Source organism: Podarcis tiliguerta (assembly GCF_965153285.1).
Source record: "Podarcis tiliguerta genome assembly, chromosome: 1".
Classification (NCBI taxonomy): domain Eukaryota; kingdom Metazoa; phylum Chordata; class Lepidosauria; order Squamata; family Lacertidae; genus Podarcis; species Podarcis tiliguerta.
The window spans coordinates 108,007,300-108,030,416 of record NC_139534.1 but is presented as its reverse complement, the minus strand read 5'-3'; the positions used below and the strand labels follow the sequence as shown (position 1 = coordinate 108,030,416).

Sequence of the window (23,117 nt, the reverse complement as noted above, 5' to 3'; positions counted from 1 at the left end):
TTTCGGTGACTTGATGCTCTTTGCTCAGAAAGCCGTAGACTGTCTTATTTGGAGCACTCAGGAATTGACAAGTCGTACTGCAAAGACCTCCCTCAGGTACGAATTCCAGTATCAACTCTTTTTTTGGAACTTAGTTTCTTATCACTCAGTCCTCTACTTCAATTTCTTCCAACTTGCCTGTCTGCTGAAGCATTCCTCTCAAGTTATAGTGGTTATTAAAATGTCTCTGGTCACTGGTTTTTAACTTGGCAACAGACTTCAAATGGTTCTAGCCAATGGCTAGCCTCTCAAAAGACAAACCCTGTGAAAACAATCAACTCCTGCACACTTTTTTGGGAGGGAGAAGATAAAATGAATTTCTGATGTAGCCAAGAGGAAAGGTTCTGTCAGACATGCATAAATATGGATAGGCAATAAAACATGCAGACAAAACAAAACTAGGATGTTAAGACACAAAACTTGCTAAAGAATGTGGCATTCAATTTCCTGTCATGTCATTTTGTATAAGTCGTACCATTATTCTTATATAGCATCCATGCCCGTAAGCAGTATCAGTATCATTTTCTGAAACCAGAAATGACAAATTACCTTTTTAATCTTGTACTAGGTGAATTAAAACAAATTAACTTTTTATTTCTCTCTGGCTTTGCTCATGGAGGATTTAAATCATTTTCTGAAATGGTAATGTTGCTCCATTTGAGAGGGAACTTTTCAAAACTTGCACAAAAGACACTTTCTAGAAACGATGACATTTGACAATTCATTTAAGTTAAAACAGGCCACTCTGAGGCCTTGCTTCGAAAGCATTCCTTAGAAGTGTTCTTATTGACCTACTTTGCTGATTTACACAGACATGGAACTTCATATGAATACAATTTGGTTTGTTCAAATCGGACGTGATCTTTGGCAGCGGGCAGATTGCCTACATCACTCTCATTTAATCTCTGTTGCATGAGGACTTGTCCCAATATGAGAGAAATCAAAGCCCGGTGGTGCAGAAAGGAACAGGAGTTGCAAAGCGAGAGGAAGAAAGTACTGTTCAGACCCTCTAATTGAACAAATTGTACACACATACCTTCTTACATAAATTCACTTGCTCATGTGCAAACACAATGATTTCCCACATAAGTTAATAGATTTATACCCCTGATTTTTTAAAAAAATACATATTCCAACAGTAGGAATGTAGTGTTCTAAAGGCACATTTGCCCAGGAATTCTCCTTGTTTTTCCAGTTTTTCCAGATGCTCTGTCATTAAGCTGGAGGGAGAGCAGGTGAAGGCCTTCTCACACTGGAACAGCGAGGCGCATTCGGCTCTCAACACAATTTCCCCTGAGCACCCTCTTTGGCGTTGTAGGACCCTCTCTGTGACTTGGTATGCCAGTGAACTAAGGGCAATGAAACAAGTCAGACAACGGATGGAGCGCAAGTGGCAAAAGATGTACTGTGAAGTTGACTGAGTATGACTGCAGCAGCAGAACCATGCAAACTTTGTGGTGGTTTTCTGCCTCTGTCGCTTTCTCAAGTAGCCATGGGGTGGAGCATTTTCATAACATCTACTCCAGAGAATGGACACGGGTGGCGCTGTGGTCTAAACCACAGAGCCTAGGGCTTGCCAATCAGAAGGTCGGCGGTTCGAATCCCCGCGATGGGGTGAGCTTCCGTTGCTCGGCCCCTGCTCCTGCCAACCTAGCAGTTCGAAATCACGTCATGTGCAAGTAGATAAATAGGTACCGCTCCGGCGGGAAGGTAAACGGCGTTTCTGTGCACTGCTCTGGTTTCGCCAGAAGCGGCTTAGTCATGCTGGCCACATGACCCAGAAGCTGTACGCTGGCTACCTTGGCCAGTAAAGCGAGATGAGTGCTGCAACCCCAGAGTCGTCCACGACTGGACCTAACGGTCAGGGGTCCCTTTACCTTTACTCCAGAGAATGGAGTTTTAGACCCTTTGGAAGCCCACTATGAATGGTTTGCAAGGTACTTTGAGGGTAAAGCTGTTTGTCTTTGTAGCAATCTGAATGCCATTTGAGCCATTTCAAAATGGGTTCAGGCCTGGTAATATGACTGAATGGGCATTGGTCAGCCGGAATATCAGTCAGGCACTGTTTCTGTTGTCTTTTTGGTACCTTCCAATTTGAACAAGCCTTTAAAGTTGATAGCTTTCCTATTTACCATCTGTATTGGAATCGTTTGTTTGTTTGTTTTAAAAGAGAGAGAGACAGTGTATTGTAGTGATTAGAGTGTTGGACCTTGGTGACTGGAGTTCTAGTCCCCACTCAGCCATGAAACTCACCGGGTGAGTCACTTACTTTCAGCCTAACCCAGAGGTTTTCAACCTTTTTGAGTCCACAACTCCCTTAACCAACTACATTCTTTCTGCAGCACCCCTGCTTATTCAAGTGTCCCCTATCTTGGGCATGTCAAACCCCTTTTCTGCAGTGACTACCTGCTGATGGAATGCTCTTCCCAGGGAGGTTCAACTGGCACCTTCATTGATTTGTTTTTGTTCTTATTTTATTATGTATTTTTCATTTTTTTTTATCTTATCATTTTATGTTTGGAACCGCCCTGAGACCTACGGGTATAGGGTGGTATACCAATTTAATAAATTCTAAAATAAAATCCAACCAATCCATTCATGTTGAAGGCTTTTTTCACCAAAGATACGTACCTCTGACCAGAAATTGAAGATGCCATTATAAACTGAAGGTGCCGTCTTGAACATTATGGAATGGTTGTGTAGTCATTGTACTAAACAGACAATTTCATATTGTGCAATGGGCCGCAAAAACCGTAACCACAGAGATTGGTAGTCCTAGTGGCACACAGGAAACAGCGCCCTTTATTTGAGGACATGCGGCAAAGTGCGATTTGTGGTTGCCGTGATATGAGAGTTACGTGGAAACATTTTACCTTTGTTTGGACTTTACATTGGTTCTTGGAAGTATTAAATGTAGAAGCTTGGTGGCCCACAGCTGGTTTTCTGTCTTATTGTGACATGATCCTAGGAGAAGATTATCATCTTCTCCCCACCTCCATTCCTTTACTCTTAGAAAATATACATAATGAAAATTATATTAAACAACCAGGTGTCTATGGTTTGCTCAGTCTTTGTTATTTTGTAATTCATTTCTCTCTCCGTGTTCTTAGAAATACATAGAGCTGCACACACACACACACACACACACACAAATATAAAGCAGAGTAACATTTTTAGTGTCAACTTTTGGGCAGATGATGGAAACCTTTTCAAAGCTTGCTAAACCTGAGAGATTAAAGAGCAAATATAGTACGTTCTGTTCCCCCAGCTTCAGTAAATTGTTTCTTTAGGGAATCAACAGTGAATACAATTCGTTCTGTCCAAAGCTTGCAAGCCTGAATTCCATTTCTCCTTTCCTCCCCGCCCAACTTGCCGTGATTGTATGTGCTGCTGCTCCAGGCTAATGCAAGCAAAAGAACAAATGTTTGAGAAGTGTGGTTTGAAAGTGCAGTACCATGACAACTGGAGATAGTGACGGTATCGAAACAAGCTATGGGAGCTTCTGTTTGAGGCTTGAATGTGCAGCCTGAAATGTACAGGGCAGAAATTTAATCCACTTTTGGAGGTTTTCAGGTAGGGTAGCGGCAGAAACAGCAGTAGGTCCAGGCATCTTATTCATGCACTTAATATCATTTCTGTTCATTGGTGGGAGTGCTACTGGCAGAGGAGATAATAAAATGAACTATTTCATTCCTTACACTGATGAGCACTGGGGGGTGGGTGGAGGAAGCTAATTAAAATCTATGAAAGAGAGCCAAAATAACCCCCTTTAAAGATAGACAGTGCAAGGTGGGCAGTGTTAATACAACAATTTGTTAATGGAGTAGGCAGCTGCAATCAGTATTAAAAATTACTTGAGGCTTTTTATGTTTAGCAAAAGCTACTAATTAAAGAGAGCAACGACCTGTGAGATTGGCCATGAAAACCATTAGCCATCTGAATATAACTCCAAAGAAAACATTAGCTTCGGAGGTTTCTCCCAGCTGTATCTTCCAGTCACACACTGAAAATTGTTTCACTTTATTAGTTATTTTCCTTCTCTTTCAATAGCAGTTGCCTAGTCTTAATTCTTAAACGTTAAAATTAAAAGTGAATTTTTAATTCTCATTAATAACAAAGGATTAAAGCCAAAGAAATAGTAATCCTCACATGTATTCATAAGCTTTATTACAGTAATGTTCTGACAGCTGTTTTAAGTTGTGTGTCTGGTTCTGAGTTTGTGAGCTAACCCCACCCAAAATGTTGTGTATAGGAGATTGCTATTGGTAGCTTGCTTGTTTGTTGACACTGTGTGGCTTCAGACATTCTAAAAAGTGCTGGAACAGGAAAAAGGGAACTTGCACGTCTCTCCCTTCTGGGAAATTATTATGCTTCAAATGTATGTGTGGGCGTGTGGAGAGGCAGGGACATATGTTATGGAGGAAATACGTGAGCTCCCTTTTTGAACCTTAACAAAGATATGTGAAAAATTCATTTGAGCTTTCCTCTATGGTGCCTGTTGGGACATGGCTCTCATGGCATGATCTTGTTAGATCACTAACAAGAAAACATATTGTTTCAGTAAGGGTGAGATCTGGATTATATTGGAGTTGCATTAATACAAATAGGAATGCTATGCTATGTTATGTAATTTCATAATAGAGTGCTTGCTAAGAGTTTTGCAAACCTGATCAGGAGAGCTTTAAACTGAATCCTGAGGGGGAGAAACACAATATTATAGACAACATGGGAACACCTGGTACTGGGGATAATAGCCTCATTAATGCACTAGCAACTGAGGTGGTACTACAGAAACCTGCTAAAGGGCATGAAACTGCAAGAAGGAAGCAGCTGGAGGGAAGGAATCTTGGTTTCAGTTGTCTCTATACTAATGCACAGGGTATGGGAAACAAGCAAGACAAATTTGAGTTCTTAATGTAGGATAGCAAATATGACCCATTAGGCATTGCTGTAACTTGTTGGAATGAGACCCATGACTGGAATGTAGAAATTGAGGGGGTATAAGTTGTGGGTTAAACCACAGAGCCTAGGGCTTGCCGATCAGAAGGTCGGCGGTTCGAATCCCCCCGACGGGGTGAGCTCCCGTTGCTCAGTCTCTGCTCCTGCCAACCTAGCAGTTCGAAAGCACGTCAAAGTGCAAGTAGATAAATAGGTACCGCTCCGGCGGGAAGGTAAACGGCGTTTCCGTGCGCTGCTCTGGTTCGCCAGTAGCGGCTTAGTCATGCTGGCCACATGACCCGGAAGCTGTATGCCGTCTCCCTCGGCCAATAAAGCGAGATGTGCGCCGCAACCCCGGAGTCAGCCACGACTGGACCTAATGGTCAGGGGTCCCTTTACCTTTACCTAAGTTGCTCAAAAGGAAGAGATTGAACAGGAAGGGGGGGGGAGTAGCACTATATTTAAAGAATGTATACACTTGTGAAGAGATCCATGACCAGGAAGGGTCCTAGAACAGATAATTAAATGGTCAGTCTGTGAGCACTTTGATGGTCTGTGTTCAAAGAATGTGTGGATTTGTGCTGCCATGTCCCCATTGTTTCTGCCCTCCCTGCCCCAGCATCATGCTTTCAGCATTTCAGAACTTTGTGTTGAATTTGTGAAGATTGGATGTGGATTAGAATATTTGCATCCCTTTTTGTAGACCAAAGAGACTCTCACAGTGACCATTAAAAGCTTCACAGATATACTCAGAAATGACATGGTGCCAGTTTTATTCAGGCAGTATGTTTTTTCCTTGTTCTTGGCCTTCCCTGGTGTCACCAGCAGCTCCCACTGAGGTAGAGGAGCCAGATCTTCTGGCGGCAGTGGTGGTGTGGCATGGTCAGTGTGTATAGCCGTCCTTCATGTACTCTCTGAATGTGAATAGACCTAACACATTAGTAGGGCTATCAGGAAAAAGCAATGGTAATTTCACACTTCCCTTTTACTTTGCTCAGTCCATTTAGTGTCTGCTTACTGCCCTCAGTGTTTCCAACTCTACTTCTTCCCCTAGGCCCACTTGCAAGCTGTATTCTCTCCCACATCCCCTTTCAACACCAAAAGGAAAGAAACTTAATTCTGGAACCAACTTCCTCAGTCTTGACCTCAAGGAACTGATGATGGTCTGTGAAGGACCAAGCTGCTCCAAAGGGATGAATAAAAATTCTGGAGTGCATTTCTTTGAGAAGGGTGGAAAACACATTGCCTCCTATCTTTTTAGCCCTGGTCTTCAAAACAGATGTTTGCTGGGCACAGATGAATCCCTTTGTCCAGGTGGCTGCAAAGAACAAAGAGCCTTTTCTAAGGCAAGGAAATTAGAGCTGTGGGAAGGGGAGTGTGTTAATTGTACAAAACTGCTGGATTGAGCTTTAGGAAACCAGGACTGGGATTTGAGGGGAGAAAGTGTATGTTCTCTAGTCGTAACACACTTGCCAGAAAAAGGAACAATGTTTGATTTCCAGAAGGAGACCTTGCAGGGACTTAAGGTTTGCGGGGAAAATGTCATATATCTTTTCTCCTTAATTCTCTGGGAGTGGCGGGCCGCACTTATGTGGTGGAAAAGGAGAGGCACTCTTCATCTGCTCAGAGAGACTATATTCCTGCTTTGCTTCTGGGAATGGGTCGGGCTACCAAGCCCAAACATAATTTGTAGACCCCTGAATATAGTTTATGTTTATCAAGGGCTCAAACATCAAAAGACAAATGAAATAATCCCCGTCTCAGGATTTTAAAGTCAGTCTCTTATAATTATATGGCCTGATTTGTGACTGGGTGAACATTTGGATATTGAAGGCCTGAATACTTCCTCTGGAACTCTCACATTGTTTCTTTTGTACACAAGAGAAGCATGTAGTCCTAAGAATAATTTGTTCTTCCAAAATGCTTGTAAAAACTTTTTGAGTTTTGCACATGTTCTAGCTAAACGGTTTAAATGCATGCCAAGTACTGTTTGGGTTAGATTTGTTTGAAGCACATCCCAACATTGTTTTGGTGCCACTGCTGATTGTATCTCTAGGTGTCACAATAGTACCAACTGTGCAGACCATCCACCAATTGTTATCCTGCAGTGTAAAACAGCACTTCCCAGAGTTCACTTGCTCTCACTACATTCTGTTTTGCAACAGATCGATTATGCAGCCTGGAGCCCAGAACTGCAGTTAATGCAGAATGAAAATTCTGTTTTCCTAACATGGTTATAGTGAAATGGCTGTGCTTATAGCACAATTAAGAATATTTTAAGCTGTGGGTGGAACCCTTTTCAGTTCACAACCCCTCTTGGATAACCTTCTAGGCTCAATGTGATGGTGGTAGGTGGGGCCAGAGACAAAAGGGGGCGGAGCAACAGAAGTGACTCTTATCTTTGCACAGGAGGCTACGGTCCTGTTCCTGTTGTTGTTGTTGCTGCTGCTGTTGTTATTTCAATTTATATGCTGTCCTTTATCAAAAGACCCCAGGGCTGTGTACAACAGAACACATTTTACGCAGCATAATAATAAAAAGCGTAATAACAGATAAAAAAATCATAATAACAACCCCCACACCAGCTTTAACAGGCCATAGATTAGTTAATGGCCAAAGGCCTGGGCAAAGTTCCACACCCTTGCCTTTTTAATTCTGTTGTGGACTGTGGGCATTTCTCAACAACAACAAAAATCCTGTACAGGAAGATATCACCGTGGGTTAACTGATCATATGTGTCTGTCTATAAGTGAAGCCTACTGAGTTGCAAAGATTGCAATAAGTAGGCATAGCAAACATTGTATATTTGTTCCAGAAGTATCAACTTCTGTGGTGACACTGTCTGCCACCTCCTTCCCATCCCACACAAAAAAGCATTTGTAGTGACATGCACCCAATCATAAGGTAGCAGAATAACTACATCCATTGTTACATCTACTTTCTGGCCTGGTCTTTGGCTAATTTTAAAACGATGGCAACTGCTATATTGTTTTCAGTGGTTTATGGTGCCATGTGGCAGGCTAACATCACTTATGGAAAATGTCCTGTGTTGTGGAAGTATACAAAGGAAGAACTTGCAATTGACATCCTTTAAAAAAACAACAACTTTGCTGCAGTTTTATACCATATGTGCAATGGCTGTTTTGCAGTGTACAAAAGCTATTCAGCTTTCCCCAGAATCCACATTCTGCTCTGTGAGGAAAAAGCCTTGTGACAGAATGGTTCTGTGGACTGAAGCCCAAAACTGCAGTTATGCAGAATAGTACCTCTGAGAGTCTACTTTGTCAGCTGCAACAGAAATTCTGGCAACAAATGCCCTTTTCATTTGACAGATGGAACTGTGTAGTTTGCTTGTGAATCTATAATTGCTCGATAATTGCCTTTCGGGTAATGTGTAGGTTGCATATTATAAATACATTAAAATGGATTAAGTACAAGACATATCTGCTGCCCAAAGTGTCAAATCTTGCTAAGAATAAACGATATAAAATATAACCAAAGGTAGGGGGGTCGCAGGGAGGGTTACAGTGGGATGCCTCAAAGTTATGTCAGGAGTAGAAACAGAAATGTTAGACATTCAGGAAAGTTGCTTTATTTTGCTCGTATACTAAGTCCACTTTGAGCATTTCGGCATCTGATATATGAAACCCACTTCGTTCTTCAAAGGAGCACACCCATTGCTGCCATTATGTCTGGTGAAAACTAACTTTGGGTTACCGTTTGGCTTTAAAGGGTCTTCTCTTTGACCCTTTTATGAGCTGTGGGCATCAGAGTTGTAACCTCATCTACGCTTTCATACCCCTTTGAGTTGCCAGTTCATCAAATTGACAGACCTGAGGAGAAGGTTTGCCTGGATTGGGAAGTAGCCTTGTAGGCCAGCTTGGCATGAAGTCTCTGCTTTTGTTATGGACCTTCAGTCTTGCAGCCTTATTTTTGGATGCCCAGAAACAAGTTTGGATTTTTAGAGTTGCAGAGGTGTTGAAATTAATGTGAGTTGTCAAATGAATGTGCATAAATGGCAACAATAAAAATTGACAGCACGAATGGGGAAATGCATACATTGTCTGGTCAATATGTAGTGTCTCCAATTTAGGATGAAGAATTGAATTTCACCTCTGGGGTTTGTACATTACTTGATCAATGTGCTTAGCTACCACGTGCATATTGACCAGGCTGTGTACAAACTTTCTTGTTTTTATGATCAGTTTTATCGACCTTCTCTGTGCTTTCGTGTGAACTTGACAATCACTAGTGATTGTCCACATTTCTGAATCCAGTTAACATTTAATCCCCAATTTAGAAAGGGAACAACCTTGGCATACAGTGCTACACAGGCATAATTTTTTCCTATGCAGAGATAATCTCAGAGAAGAAGAACACCCACATCCACATTTTTATTTTTATAAGTAAAACTAGGAAGCATAGCAGCTTCTTGACCCGTTTTCTAAATAAACATTTGTGCTGCACTTCAGAAATGTTAGTGTATATTTCCCCCCTTCTTTCCTGTTCCTTCTTTCTGTCTTTCAGTTCTCCAGCCATTCAAGTTCTATTGTCAGCATTTTAATAACAAAAGGATGAGAGCATAAAACGTTAGCTCTGCTAGATCAAACCAAAGTCCCACCAAGCACAGCATTTTGTTCCCACCAGTGGCCAGCCAGATGCCCATAGTTAGCCTGCAAGCAGGATATGAGCAGCACAACACTCTTCTGCTCATGTTCTCCAGCTACTGACGTTCTGAGGTGTACTGCCTCTGATGCAGCTATTATGACTCCTAATCTTTGATAGCCTTAAAGGTAAAGGTAAAGGGACCCCTGACCATTAGGTCCAGTCGTGGCCGACTCTGGGGTTGCGGCGCTCATCTCTCTTTATTGGCCGAGGGAGCCGGCGTACAGCTTCTGGGTCATGTGGCCAGCTTGACTAAGCCGCTTCTAGCGAACCAGAGCAGCGCATGGAAAAGCCGTTTACCGTCCCGCCGGAGCAGTACCTATTTATCTACTTGCACTTTGACATGCTTTCGAACTGCTAGGTTGGCAGGAGCAGGGACCAAGCAACGGGAGCTCACCCCGTCGCGGGGATTCGAACCACAAACCTTCTGATCGGCAAGTCCTAGGTTCTGTGCCTTATCCTCCATCAATTTGACTAACCGCCTTTTAAAGCTACCCAGGTTGGTGGCCGTCACTCCATCTTGTCATAGCAAATTCCATAATTTCCTATGAACTGTGTGAAGATGTACTTCCTTCCGTTTGTCCTGAATCTCCCACCGTTCAGCTTCGTCGGACGACGCTTGTTTTAGAATTATGAGGGAGGAAGAAAATGTGTCCACATCTACTTTCTTTTGGCTTTATTCAGGGCTCCTGAATGTTGATTGATAATGTTACGATATACTATCTTTAAAAGTGGACATATATTTTCCCATATTGGCAGCACAGGAAGAATTGAGCAGTGCAACCATAAAATGAAAATAATTTCTTATTCATCCAGTACAAAGAGGCCTGTTTAAAACACATGCACCAGATTAACTGCTGCAAGAGGGTAGGGTCTTATCTGCTGAATTTGAGAGAGTTTGAAATACATTCCAGGTCTGTTGCCAGCTACTGCTTGCTCAGCGTCCCTTCCGAAATGAATAGGTAGGTATTTTCCATTCAGGTCCTAGGGACTAGCTGTTCCGCATCACAAAGTACGCTATCACAATTGGCACAAATTTTAGCAGCCTCAGCAATGAGGTTTATGGATACCAAATTGAACTGCTTCTTAATCGGTTTGGATCAAAGTTACAGCATATTAATGAACAACCCATTTTCTGAAAGCACAGACTGCTCCTATCTGTGTCTCTCATACGGGGCATAAAGGATAAAGGAGTCCATTCTCTAAGTTTGCTCATCTGACTCTGTTTGTGTATAGTAGGTTCACAGAAAACCGAACTTTGGAGGGTGGGTGGAGGTGGGGGGGGGGGTAGAGCCACTCAGTGACCTGTACAGTAGCTTCCCACATAGTCAAGACTTATGATGGGATATGAAAACCTCATTGACTTAGTATTTGGGGATTTGTCTGCCGACTGTCATGTTGTTTCAGTGTCTGAGACAAACCACAAAGGGTATCCGTTCCTCTGGAATGTTGTTTTTAATTCTACCCCACAAGTTTCCTGCCATGATTTCTGATCAGAAGGAGATTGATGCCACAGTTGGGCTAACATCTTAAGTTAGCCTGTTAGCCAGTTGGTGGCAGCAGACCAAGGCAGAAGCTTAGGTGTCTCAATTATTCACAAGTTAAGTCGTAACTGAAGGCAGTCTGCTAGACAGTGGCCTGTTTTGTGCATATTGTAATATGATTTAAAATATGATCCCGTATTTTCCACACAAGAATTGGCTGTTGATTTTGGGTGAATTTGGAAAGGGGATTTTTATATATATAAAAAAATCCAGCTGAAGCACATGTGATTTGTTTTGAATAGCCTCAGCTCAAGCAGGGGATAGTGCTTTCTTTTTATGGGTATAATAAAATAGGAGAATGTGCTGACAAATGTTTTAAGATCCTGTTCAGTGGCTGTCCTTTTCAACTCCTACCAATTTGTTGCGCCTTCCTAAATATTAATCTTGTTTGGAGGATGAAGGAGCTCATGCTTACGCTCAACTCTGTCTGCAGCAGATATACAGAAATATTACCTGTGTTTAATAGTTTGTGGCTGTTAGTTCTTAGCTGGGCTGTTAGGGATTTTGATATCCAGGAAAATAGTGGAGGTGTTCCATACGTTTAAATATAGTTACAGTATGCTCATTTTGTGCTTGCAGGATGTGATGCCACTTACCCAGAGTTAAACAGCTCAAAGGAAAGAATAACAGGCTTTGGTCACTCAATATTTCATGATCTGTGCAGGATCTTTGATAGTGGATCCTGATATTATCTCTAACCATAGTGGTCAGATGCCAAGAGGCTAGCTTACCGTATAGACTGCAATCCCTAGTGTTCATAAATGTGTTCTATATTCTTCTCCAGTGGTAGCTCCCTGCACAGTTTACTTGTTTGAGCTGCCAAGCCATTTTTTCAGTAGGCTAGTTCACTTTATGATGTAGGCTAGAGGTAGAGAGCCTGTGGCCTCCTGATGTTGTTCTACTCCAACCTTGCATCATCCCTGTCCATTGTTCATGCTGGCTAGAGCTGACCTGCTCTGGTCACAAGTGAAGTTTCTAAATTTCTACATTCTGACTTGCAAGCTCTAATTTAATTAATCTGTCTTCCGTTTTCTTCCCACTCAGCAAATGGCATGGATTTCAATACTTAGCTGTGGGGGGGATAGAATATAAATTTGAATATTTTTGTGATGAAATGTATGCTTTACACACAGCCTCTGGGATTGGTGGATTAAAATAATCTAAATAAATAAATGACAAATATGCTTTCCTCCCTCCTGGTTAGGGGGAGACACATTTGACAACCTATATTTAGCTTTCTACATATAATTCAACTACTTTTGAAGAAAATTATAACTTTTGTTTTTACCCCAGAATGAGGTGTTTACGTCAGCTGTGCAAATATTTTTGCAATGTCTGGAGGCCTTCATCTTTTACTTGCCCCTCCCCTCTTCCTCCCCTCCCCTGCTGCTTGATGTCTCTACAGGGCCCACTCTTGTGGCCTGCTCCACAGTATCTGATCAGCCAAGATAATCCTGCTTTGCTCTTTTTATCATGGAAAAGAGCATCTTGCAGTGGAATAATATTACTGTGTATTTGGCCTTAAAGGTCCATGAGAAAGAGAGCCCCCAAGCCTCCATAGAACAACACTGCTGCTCCCCCATCTTAAGAAAGAGAAGTACAGTGGTACCTCGGGTTAAGTACTTAATTCGTTCCGGAGGTCCGTACTTAAGCTGAAACTGTTCTTAATCTGAAGCACCACTTTAGCTAATGGGGCCTCCTGCTGCTGCCGCGCCGCCAGAGCACGATTTCTGTTCTCATCCTGAAGCAAAGTTCTTAACCTGAATCACTATTTCTGGGTTAGCGGAGTCTGTAACAGGGCTGTTACATTTGCTGAGGTGGCGTGGCAAAGATGCCCAAGAAACAGGGCACCACCCAGGCCTGGTTTCTAGAGGAGTGGGACCAGTAGTTGGGAATAATTGCAGGGAAGGAAGAACCAGGTACAATTTCTCAATCAGCGACTTGCTCAGAATCAATTGATGAGCAAGTGAGTGGCACATCTGGCTTATAATTATAAGTACCTCTAATTTGGAACTCTGTTTACTGAATTCTAGCCTCCTGTGAGATAATGAGGCTGATTTTCTGATTTCTTTTAGTTTGGGGATGGTTCAAGTTTGGCAGCATTTACGTACCTGCTCATTTGCATCAATTCATAAGGCACATTGTTTCCCTTTTCTTGATGTTCTTTTTTCTTCTTTTTTGAATATGCAGATCTACTGGAGAAGACTCTCAGGAAGGAGGAAGAAATAGGTGCTCTGCAGGTATTTTCGTTTATTTGATTGCGGTAGCCTTCCAGCAGAGGAAAGGCTGCAGCTCAGTGGTATAACATACTGTCTACACATGGAAAGTGCCTGATTCGATCGCTTTAAAATGTGATGGCACAAGGATGGAGAGACCCAGCATGAGACTCTGAATAGATGGTACCTGTCAGGAAATACAGTTCTGGGCTGAAGGACTCGTTATGTGGCAGCTTCTCATATTTTACCTTTTAACCTTTGCACATTATGTATTCATAATTATGACTATCCAGAATTGTCTCTCTCATGAACCATGCTGTGGTTTGACAATGATGGCTCAGCAGTTGGATTGTGTGGGTGTTGGTTGCTGATTGCCAGCCAATAATTAGATAATGTAGCCAGCCTAACCAGCTTACAGCATCTCATCCTGTGTTTTTAGAATTTGCTGTTTGTCTGATCTACACACTCTGTAGCCACAACTGAAACTCAAGCCATGTCTTCCCAAAGCCTGTGGACAACAGATCCAGCCCATCAGCAAAAAGAGGTCTCCCCCCCACACAGCCAAAGCTGTACTTAGTGTGTCTATTTTGGAAGTTCATATTTTTAAATTGGTTACTTCGTGTTGATGATACATATTCATAAGTGGAAGGTAGTAAGAACTAAATAGAGAATACTCTTCTGTAGAGAACAAGAAAAGGCAGTTTCTTTAAAGAGAAGCAGGGCTGGTGTTGTATCATGCTAGAAGGAATGTGTAAATATTTTATTGCCGAATACCCATTAGATTTATTTGGACTATGTATTGCTGGAGGAAATGGGGCATTAGCATAATGTGTGTTTGCGATATTTGATATTGTTGCCATTTATTTTTTTTGCCATCATTCTTGTTCTGAATTTTCTGTTTCTTCTGTAACAAAATCTGTCCATTTTGCATCATCCATATCTATAGTTACTGCCCACGCCTTTATATGTACAGTGGTACCTTGGTACTCAAACGGCTTGCTCCCGAACAAATTGGCTCCCGGACGCTGCAAACCCGGAAGTGTATGTTCCGGTTTGCAAACATTTTTTGGAAGCCGAATGTCCGACGTGGCTTCTGCGGCTTCCGATTGAGGGCATGATGCTCCTGCAGCCAATCGGAAGCTGCGCCTTGGTTTTCAAATGGTTTTAGGAGTCGAATGGACTCCTGGAATGGATTAAGTTTGATAATCAAGGTACCGCTGTATAATGAAAATCTTCAACAATATCTTAACTTGCATTTGTAGGTATTACTGCATGCCGGCATAAATTCACTATAAAGAAATTCCAGCAGATCTTTGTTTTTCCCTGTGCAAAAGATGTGCCTGTAGCAGTTTTCAACATTTGCTATTCTAGGAATCACATCTAACCCCAGCCTGTTACCTGGGGCCCACCTTATTTTGTTTTTGCTGCCCACATCCACCTCTCTCATATCCTGGTTATAGTGTAAGGTCTAAGATATGGTATTGCAAGTTGCAAGTTCCCAAGTTGAATCATGCCACTGCCTTTAACTTAGTGATCTTTTTTTTTTTTCTTTTTTTTTTGAGAATGCAATTTTGGGCTGTCAGAAATTTTTTTTTTGCTGAAGTACAGGAATATGAATTCAATTTTAGTAAACCTGTTTTAGTCTGGCAGGATTTGTTGTCCTAAAACTATGTGTATTATAAATAATTCCATTGCCCTTGACGTTCTTTCTTCCCCCCATTTTTAATTTTCTGTAGTTTGGCCTCTTCTGTAGTTTAGCTAATGCTTAGAAAGCATGTGCAATAGGGGATCAGGACTGTATTGGTTCGTCTCTATGGCAGGGCTCCCACCTCCCTGCTTGACATTCATGCGATTTCACATTTGCTAATCCCTTGAGACGACATCAGTTTGCCACGAGTCCTCAAATAGTAGCGCCAGTGTTCATGAGACTTGCCAAGGTTGACTGAATTCATCAGTACCTGCTGGCGTGCATTAATTCAGCGTATCTACACATTTTTAAAAAATAAACTCCCTTGTTCATAAAATCCTTTTCCATTCCATTTTTGTCAGTGTTGCTAAAGTTCTTAATATAGCTTTTCTTCTTACAAACAGAAGGAAAGTAAGGATTCAGTAACTTGTTTTTTGCAGTTATTATGCAAGTCTTTAACGTAACATTGGCATTGATTATAAATACAGGATTTAAGGGATACCAGATTTCTGAAGGCATGAGAACACGATTTCTGTTCTCATCCTGAAGCAAAGTACTTAGCCCGAGGTAATATTTCTGGGTTAGCGGAGTCTGTAACCTGAAGCGTATGTAACCTGAAGCGTATGCAACCTGAGGTACCACTGTAATGTTTCAGATTCCCAATTAACAGTAATGTTTTCCATGTACATTTGGGCAGTGCTCTCTCATATGTAGAGTGCATGCACACATCTCACCACACATGATTGTATGAGGCTAAAACAGCTCTTTGAGACATTGGATGGAAGGGAGGAAAGAAGGAAGGGGCAGTATACAAATGCAACAATTTAAATATGTTTGGGGGGCAATAGGGAAGAATAGTTCATCTCTCTGCATAGTCATAATTAGTGGCGGTTGCATCAACTTTACTTGGCTAAATATTTGCCATGGTAGAACCAATTCCTGGCCACCATCACTGAGCAGCAACTGAGGGAACGGTGGACACCACATCCTTACTTGAGCAGAGCCAAAGAAAGGAGCAGCTATCACAGGATTAAGCAACTATGTGCTTCCTGATTGGCCATCACTGCCTAATGTAGGTGCAGACCAATGATATCAGTGGCCTTTGGGAGATGCTATTGGCTAGTCAGCCAGGCTGGCCAGCACTAACATAGCTGCCTCCGCTACGTTCTCCTTAGCATAATGCTAAGGAAGGTGCCTTTTCCCAAAGTTGCTACTCAGTAAAAGGTAAAGGTACCCCTGCCTGTACGGGCCAGTCTTGACAGACTCTAGGGTTGTGCGCTCATCTCACTCTAGAGGCCAGGAGCCAGCGCTGTCCGCAGACACTTCCGGGTCACGTGGCCAGCGTGACGAAGCTGCATCTGGCGAGCGAGCGCAACACACGGAATGCCGTTTACCTTCCCGCTATAAAGCGGTCCCTATTTATCTACTTGCACTTAAGGGTGCTTTCGAACTGCTAGGGGACCGAGCGACGGGAGCGCACTCCGCCGCGGGGATTCGAACCGCAGACCTTTCGATCGGCAAGTCCTAGGCGCTGAGGCTTTTACCCACAGCGCCACCCGCATCCCTCAGTAGCAGTGACTAAATTCTGCCCCCACATCACCAGCTGCTGAGAAAAAGTAAATTTGAACCAAACACCACAGAGAAAATGTTTTTGTTCTAGGTCTGGAGACTCTCGAAAGATAAAGGTCCATTAATTATCATTTGAAACCAGAGCTAGACAAAGTTATAGGGAAAGTGTTCTGTGAAAGTAACAATTTTACATTGTCTAAGAGGTTGACTGACTACCCTAATGGTTCTTTTTAATCTCTGCTTTCACTGATTGTAGACAGGATAAAATTAGCTTTGTGCTGTAATCTTTCAGCCTTGCCCTGCTGCCAAAGGGTAAGCAGGGTCTTCAGCCAATTAGGCTATCAGTTCTCAATTTACTGCCCTGTTACAATCTCAGGAGAACAGAGAAGTGAACCTAGTAAAACACAGTTTCACTAAAGTTTCAGTGATCATTAAGTTTTATCACTTTGTTTTACCAGAAATGTGCAACTTAATTTTAAACTCAAATTTATAGCAAAATAAAGCCTGCAAATAGGATGCTCTGAGAGTAATGTGTGTGTCTGCGGAAAATATTGAAGTTCGGCAACTGACTGGGTTTGAGCTCACTACATAAAACAAAAAAGAAATCTTCAGTGGTGCTTTAATTCATCGAGATAATAAGAGCAGAGTGTCTCCATGGATGAAAACAGGCCATTCTTTATATAGAAGAATTGAAGCACAGGTTTCCCATGGTTATCTCCTCTGCCTCTCTCCACGGCTCAAGATAAAGAAGCAAATGCGCAGCAAAGCCGAAAGGGCAACCTCCAAGAAAGCCACGTCCTCTTCTGCAGCCTCCCCACTTGTTTCCTGCCTCAGCCAAAGGAGAAGCTGTTCTCCTGACTTTAATTATAATTTAGTTCTTTTCATATATTGTCACATTACAGCAGATCAGTCATGCTTGGCTCGTGTGCTGAGAACACACAGAACACTTGGAAGAGTTGACTCAGTGGTGAAGTACATATTTCTTGTGCAGAAGTTTAACTCCCAGCATCTCCAGTTAAAAGGTCATAGATTCATAAAATTGTAGAGTTCAAAGAGACCCTGAGGACCATCTAGTCCAGCCTCCTGAAATGCAGGAATATGTGGCTGCCCCATACAGGGTTCAAACCTGCATCCTTGGCATTATCAGCACCACGTTCTAACCAACCAGTAGGTGATGGACTAGACTTCTTGCCGGAGGCCCTGGAGAGCTGCTACCAGGCAGAATTGACCATACTGAGTTAGATTGTCTGTCTCAATATAAGGCAGCTTTGTATGACCATGTCAGGAAATAGTTTGAGGCTGTTTGTAATGGTCTGATACTGGCAGACGTGGCCAGTGAAGTTTGATGTTGAGTGGGAGGCCACAAAGAAACCACGGTCAGGTTACAAACCTCTTTCTAATTTCCTAGGAGTGAGTCCAATTGATTTCAGTTCGTTGGATAGCACTGTCACACCATTATTGAGGTTTTTCAAAGCAGCAGGCGCCTTTGCCTCGGGTAAGCTAAATGCCCCTGATGCATGTAGCAAGCAATTTATAATTTTCACAGAATCTGTCCAACCCTGTGTCTGAGGTCAGTGATCAGTCTTCCACAAAATCTCAGGACTCTTCTACTTCCATCTCAATTCTAAATAAACTTCCTCAGAAATATGTTGTATTTGAACACATGCCGTGCATAAGATTTTGGCGAAATTGGAAATGGCTTCTTTAGGAAATCCTTGGGAACAAGACTTTGAAAAGTTTCGATACTGGGCAAGTAGGGCCTGCTCCAGCACCCAATAAAGGTAAAGACAAAACAGAGCTTAACTAGCAATTGAGCAGACCCATTATCTACGTTTAAGAGTCTGGTTGATTTCTAGTGGCCCTATTGGCATGGCCCCTGTGCCATAATGCTGCTTATTCTCTTCTTATGGGGAATCAATAAGCATATTTTTAAAGGATATATGCCATTTTAGTTCTTCATATCTTTCATAATCAATATTTTCAAAGCAGTAGGTAGTCAAGGGTGTCAAACCTAGTGCCGGCTGTGGAGGAAGTGTTGCTTTCGACCCCCGCAATCACTGCACTATGAAAGACATAGCTGACAGTGGTGATGTGCATTGAGGGCCCTGATTTGGAATCAGCTCTGTATTTGGCAAGGTCTCTTTGCAAGCATTTGGGGAAAAGCTCATTTGTTTCCCTAGAATTCTCTCCCAGTTTGTAATAATGGTGTGGTCTTTTTTGCTTTACTTTAACTTTTGTTGCTCCTAAAAAGCACCTCTGCTTTTCAGGTAACCCCATCAACATTCACTGTAATTTTGCTAATGGCAGCTCATACAGAGGCAAAAGCCCCCAAAGGCCAAACTATTGTGGCAGTAGTTTGGAAGGAACTGCATTGTTTCTTGAAGCCTTAACAAGATGCCTGGGTGTGTGTGTGTGTGTGTGTAGCTCTGAGTTGTCATTGGTGTCTAGCTCTTCACTGGGAAGCAGATGAAATTTTAAGGGTTGTTGAAAACCACGTGCAGAATCTCAGTTTACATTCTGAGCCGGAGAAGAACTAACAGGAAAAATGATACATTTCTATTCCAACCCAGTTAATTAGCAGTAGTGACATCACTACTCGTACTGTGCATGTTCACGGTTGCCACCGCCACCAGCAACCAGGGAAGAGAAAGGTTAGGCGAGGGCAGAGGCATACCTAGGCTCCCTTAAGCCCTTGGCAAAGAGCTGTATCGGTGCCTCTGAAGCTGCGAGAGACCATGGACCAGAAACTTTCGCACTCTGCTAGTGACTCTCTATACGAACATTGGGGTTGGGCCTGCTCTGCTCACATCTCCCTCCTTAGTTGGTCTCTAAGGTCCATTGGACAATTTTTTACAGTGGTACCTCCGGTTACGAACGGGATCCATTCTGGAGAATGGATTCCACCTAAACATTAGGAAGAACTTCCTGACAGTAAGAGCTGTTTGACAGTGGAATTTGCTGCCAAGGAGTGTGGTGGAGTCTCCTTCTTTTGAGGTCTTTAAGCAGAGGCTTGACAACCATATGTCAGGAGTGCTCTGATGGTGTTTCCTGCTTGGCAGGGGGTTGGACTCGATGGCCCTTGTGGTCTCTTCCAACTCTATGATTCTATGATTCTGTGGAGGTCCAGCTGCATCCTGAAAACTTCGTAACCAGAGGCGCCCTTCTGCAGTGCAATTGAGTGCTTCTGCGCATGCGCGTGTGGCAAAAGCTGGAAATATACACTTCCTGGGGTACTGTGTTTGCAACCCAAGGATTACGGTACCTGAAGGTAACATAACCTGAGGGTCCACTGTATTTATTTTGACCTCCCTCCTCCATTGGTCTGTCTAAGCATGTGAATGGACAGGCTGCTAGCCACTCCGAGCCAGAATGGAGAGGTGTGGTTTTTGTGCCCCCTCTGGGCCAGTGGCCTTGGTATGCCAATGGGCAAGGGTGGCATTTATTCCCAGGCCAGCTTGTAGCAGTATATAGGCAATCAGTTGCTAAGCACTTCTTTTTGAGCAAATTATATTTCATATATTTTGCCACACCTAATATGAACAGAGTGAAAACTGGCTGTTGAACCTCTCTGCATACTTTGTAGCTATTGGTTGACTTATTGTGATGTCACAGAGAGGTAAAGAATTTTATTCTTATTATGGGTCTGTGAAGGTAAATGAAAGGTCAGTTTGGAGAAAACTTTCACAACCTGAGAGAAGCTGTATGCAGGGTTGGATCTGCCCTGTAAGCTGGGAAACTGAAGGTCTAAATTAAGGGAGAGGGGGGACATTTTGAGACAGATGGCTGAAGAAAGGTGGAGGCAGAGTGGGAACTTTCTTTGAATCTGTGAAAAGGATAAGTAGAGGGACTGGGAACATAGGAGTTGAAAATGTTAAGAGCCGAAGAGAAATGGAAGCTGGGGGGAAAGCTTCATACAGGACACAAAAGCCCATGTGTTTTTAGGGGGGGATAGAGCAGATGTGACAGAGAGCTTTGGATTTTGGAGGATTATAGGTCAGAGAATCAAAATCAAAGAGCTAACTAATCACATCTTTGACCTGAAGTTTCTAGTTTGTTTTAATTAAGAATAGCGCAGGGCAGACTCACACATTCACCTTCTGGCATGGCACCTGCTGAAGACATGGAGGCTGCTCTGTGCAGAAAGCTATTTACATAAAGCAGCTTCCCACATGGTTGCAATGATTTTAGCTATCTCTCTTTCAGGCGCACGTGATGATGTGGTTGAAAGTGCCAAAGCCACGTGGGGAGCTGCACCGCACAAATGGCCAGCCATGCTACGAAGCGTATATACGATTTAGGCTTCAATGCTGCGTATCTAGGGAGAACATCCTTTTGCTGTTCTCAGGAATATTACATATGAAACGTTCAGGTCTGAAGGAGCGGGGGGGGGAAGCTGGCGAGCTTATTAGTGATGATAACATTTGCTCCAGAAAGTTCAGTCACATGCCAGCTTTGGAAAAGGAAGAATGGTTGTGTTATGTCTAGTCTAGAATGTTTATATTGCGACGTGGCTTGTGAACATGTTGTATAATAAAGCTGCTGGTGTTCATCAAAAGCAAAGAAATCTGGATTTATTCTTTTGTGCTCAGCTTTTTAAGAAATATTCTTTTAAGAAATATTCTGCAGAGGCCAGCAGAGGGAGCTTCAGCTCCCTTCTTGATCCTTGCTCTCCTTTTTGCATGAAGAGGGACATGGCTTTTTAAATACTTGATTGTTTTAAAATAGCCGCATCTTTTACTGCCCATTGTCCATTCCAGTCCCAGGCAAGGTGCAGTTTTAAGGCTTTGAAAAGGAGTCTCCCCGCCCCTTCTGCTACGGACATACACAATTAGTACATGCAAAGCTGAACAACTTGGAATGAAAACTTGCCCAATATCACCATGCCCAAAGGAAAATATACATTGAATTTGGGTCTGACAAATCCAGCTTCATCCTTTCACTCTTGTTCCCCCTGACCCCAATTAAGTTTCTTGTTTGGGGCTCATTCAGTTTTAAGAGAATGGTTCAAAAATAGGGCACCAGAAAATAGTATTAGCCTGAGATAGTTTAGTTCAGGCATCCCCAAACTCAACCCTCCAGATGTTTTGGGAATACAACTCCCATTACCCCTAGCTAACAGGACCAGTGGTCGGGGATGATGGGAATTGTAGTCCCAAAACTTCTGGAGGGCCGAGTTTGGGGATGCCTGGTTTAGTTGGTAGAACATGAGACTCTTAATCTCATGGTCCTCGGTTCAAGCCCCACCCTGGGCAAAAAGATTCCTGCATTGCAGGGGGTTGGACTGGATGACCCTTGTGGTCCCTTCCAACTCTACAATTCTGTGATTCTATTGGTTTTTTTAATGACTGTGTTACACTGAATATTTTAGATTATCTTGATTTTCTTCTTCTTTCCATGAGTGTGTTTTCCATTTGGGAAATGATTTTGGCCCGGGGGGGGGGGGGGAGACTCACAGGGTAACAAATGTTTGTGCTTTACTTAAATTCCAAGTGTCATTAAAGACTCTCGCTGAGATGTGCGGAGGCTGAGCTTTGAACTAGGTTCAGATGCCGAGAGTGCAGAGAAACCGGACTGTCGTGCTTTCAAATCAAGACTCTGTGCTGAGTATGTCATGCAACACTGAAGGTATCAGGATGTCACAAAGAATTATTGGGTCCATTGATCTGTAGATCTGGAATGTAAGTTGGCTTGTACAGTTCTGTATTCCCAAAATTTGTGTGAGCTGACAAAAATATGTATTGTTTTAGTCAAAGGAATGGGGGTTTTTCTGGTTGTTGTTTTTGCACAAATTGTTCATAAACAGCCCTAAAATATCCAGACCCTTCTGGCATTACTAGAGAGAGGCTGTCAGTTTTCCTGAGAAAGAGAGAGGGGCAAAATTCCTGACAACTTTTGGTCCTCTGGCCAGCAGCTGTGGCTGGAAGATTTCCTTTCACTCCTATATGAAGTTGGTCTTTCTGCAAAGCTGTTGGCTGTAGGCAGAAGATTCTACAATATCTGTAGGGCAGAGGGAATATATATATACTTTTCAAGAGCAAAAATGTCCAAGAGGGGATACACACGTTAAACACGTGGTTCATTTTCCAGATCACAGTGGGGTATTTTGCACGTTCATACGATCTCCTGCATAATAAAAATGGCGTGTGTTAAGGTATCTAGCCCTTGAGAGATTCTAGGCTAGCCCTACCTCAGATATGTTGGTCTTGTTGTGCAGGAAGTTTTATACATGTGAAAACATGCAGGCATGTAATCCCCCACCTGAAATCTGAAGCCGCACAATCTGGATCCCAACAAGACAGTATCACTTAATTATCTTGAAGGTATAAATTGGCTTTAAGGACTGCTCTTGTAGTCATTAGGCAACTAGCAGTTGCATGAGTTGCTATGTAAACAGATGGGTAAGAGGCAAGTCAGTTGGCATGTTAGACAGAGTAGGTGTGATTGTTATGACTTCACCAC

At 42.7% G+C, this 23,117-nt stretch overlaps 1 protein-coding gene across 8 annotated transcripts in view; it reads left to right on the top strand.

The window, feature by feature from the left end:
• CEP128 (centrosomal protein 128) overlaps positions 1–23,117 on the top strand; it is a 176,195-nt gene that overhangs the window by 114,094 nt on the left and 38,984 nt on the right. For all 8 annotated transcript variants that reach the window (XM_083447795.1, XM_083447797.1, XM_083447800.1 and 5 more), the window contains one exon: positions 13,377–13,426. In XM_083447795.1, coding sequence (XP_083303921.1) covers positions 13,377–13,426 — 50 coding nt within the window. The remainder of the gene's footprint in view (positions 1–13,376; positions 13,427–23,117) is intronic.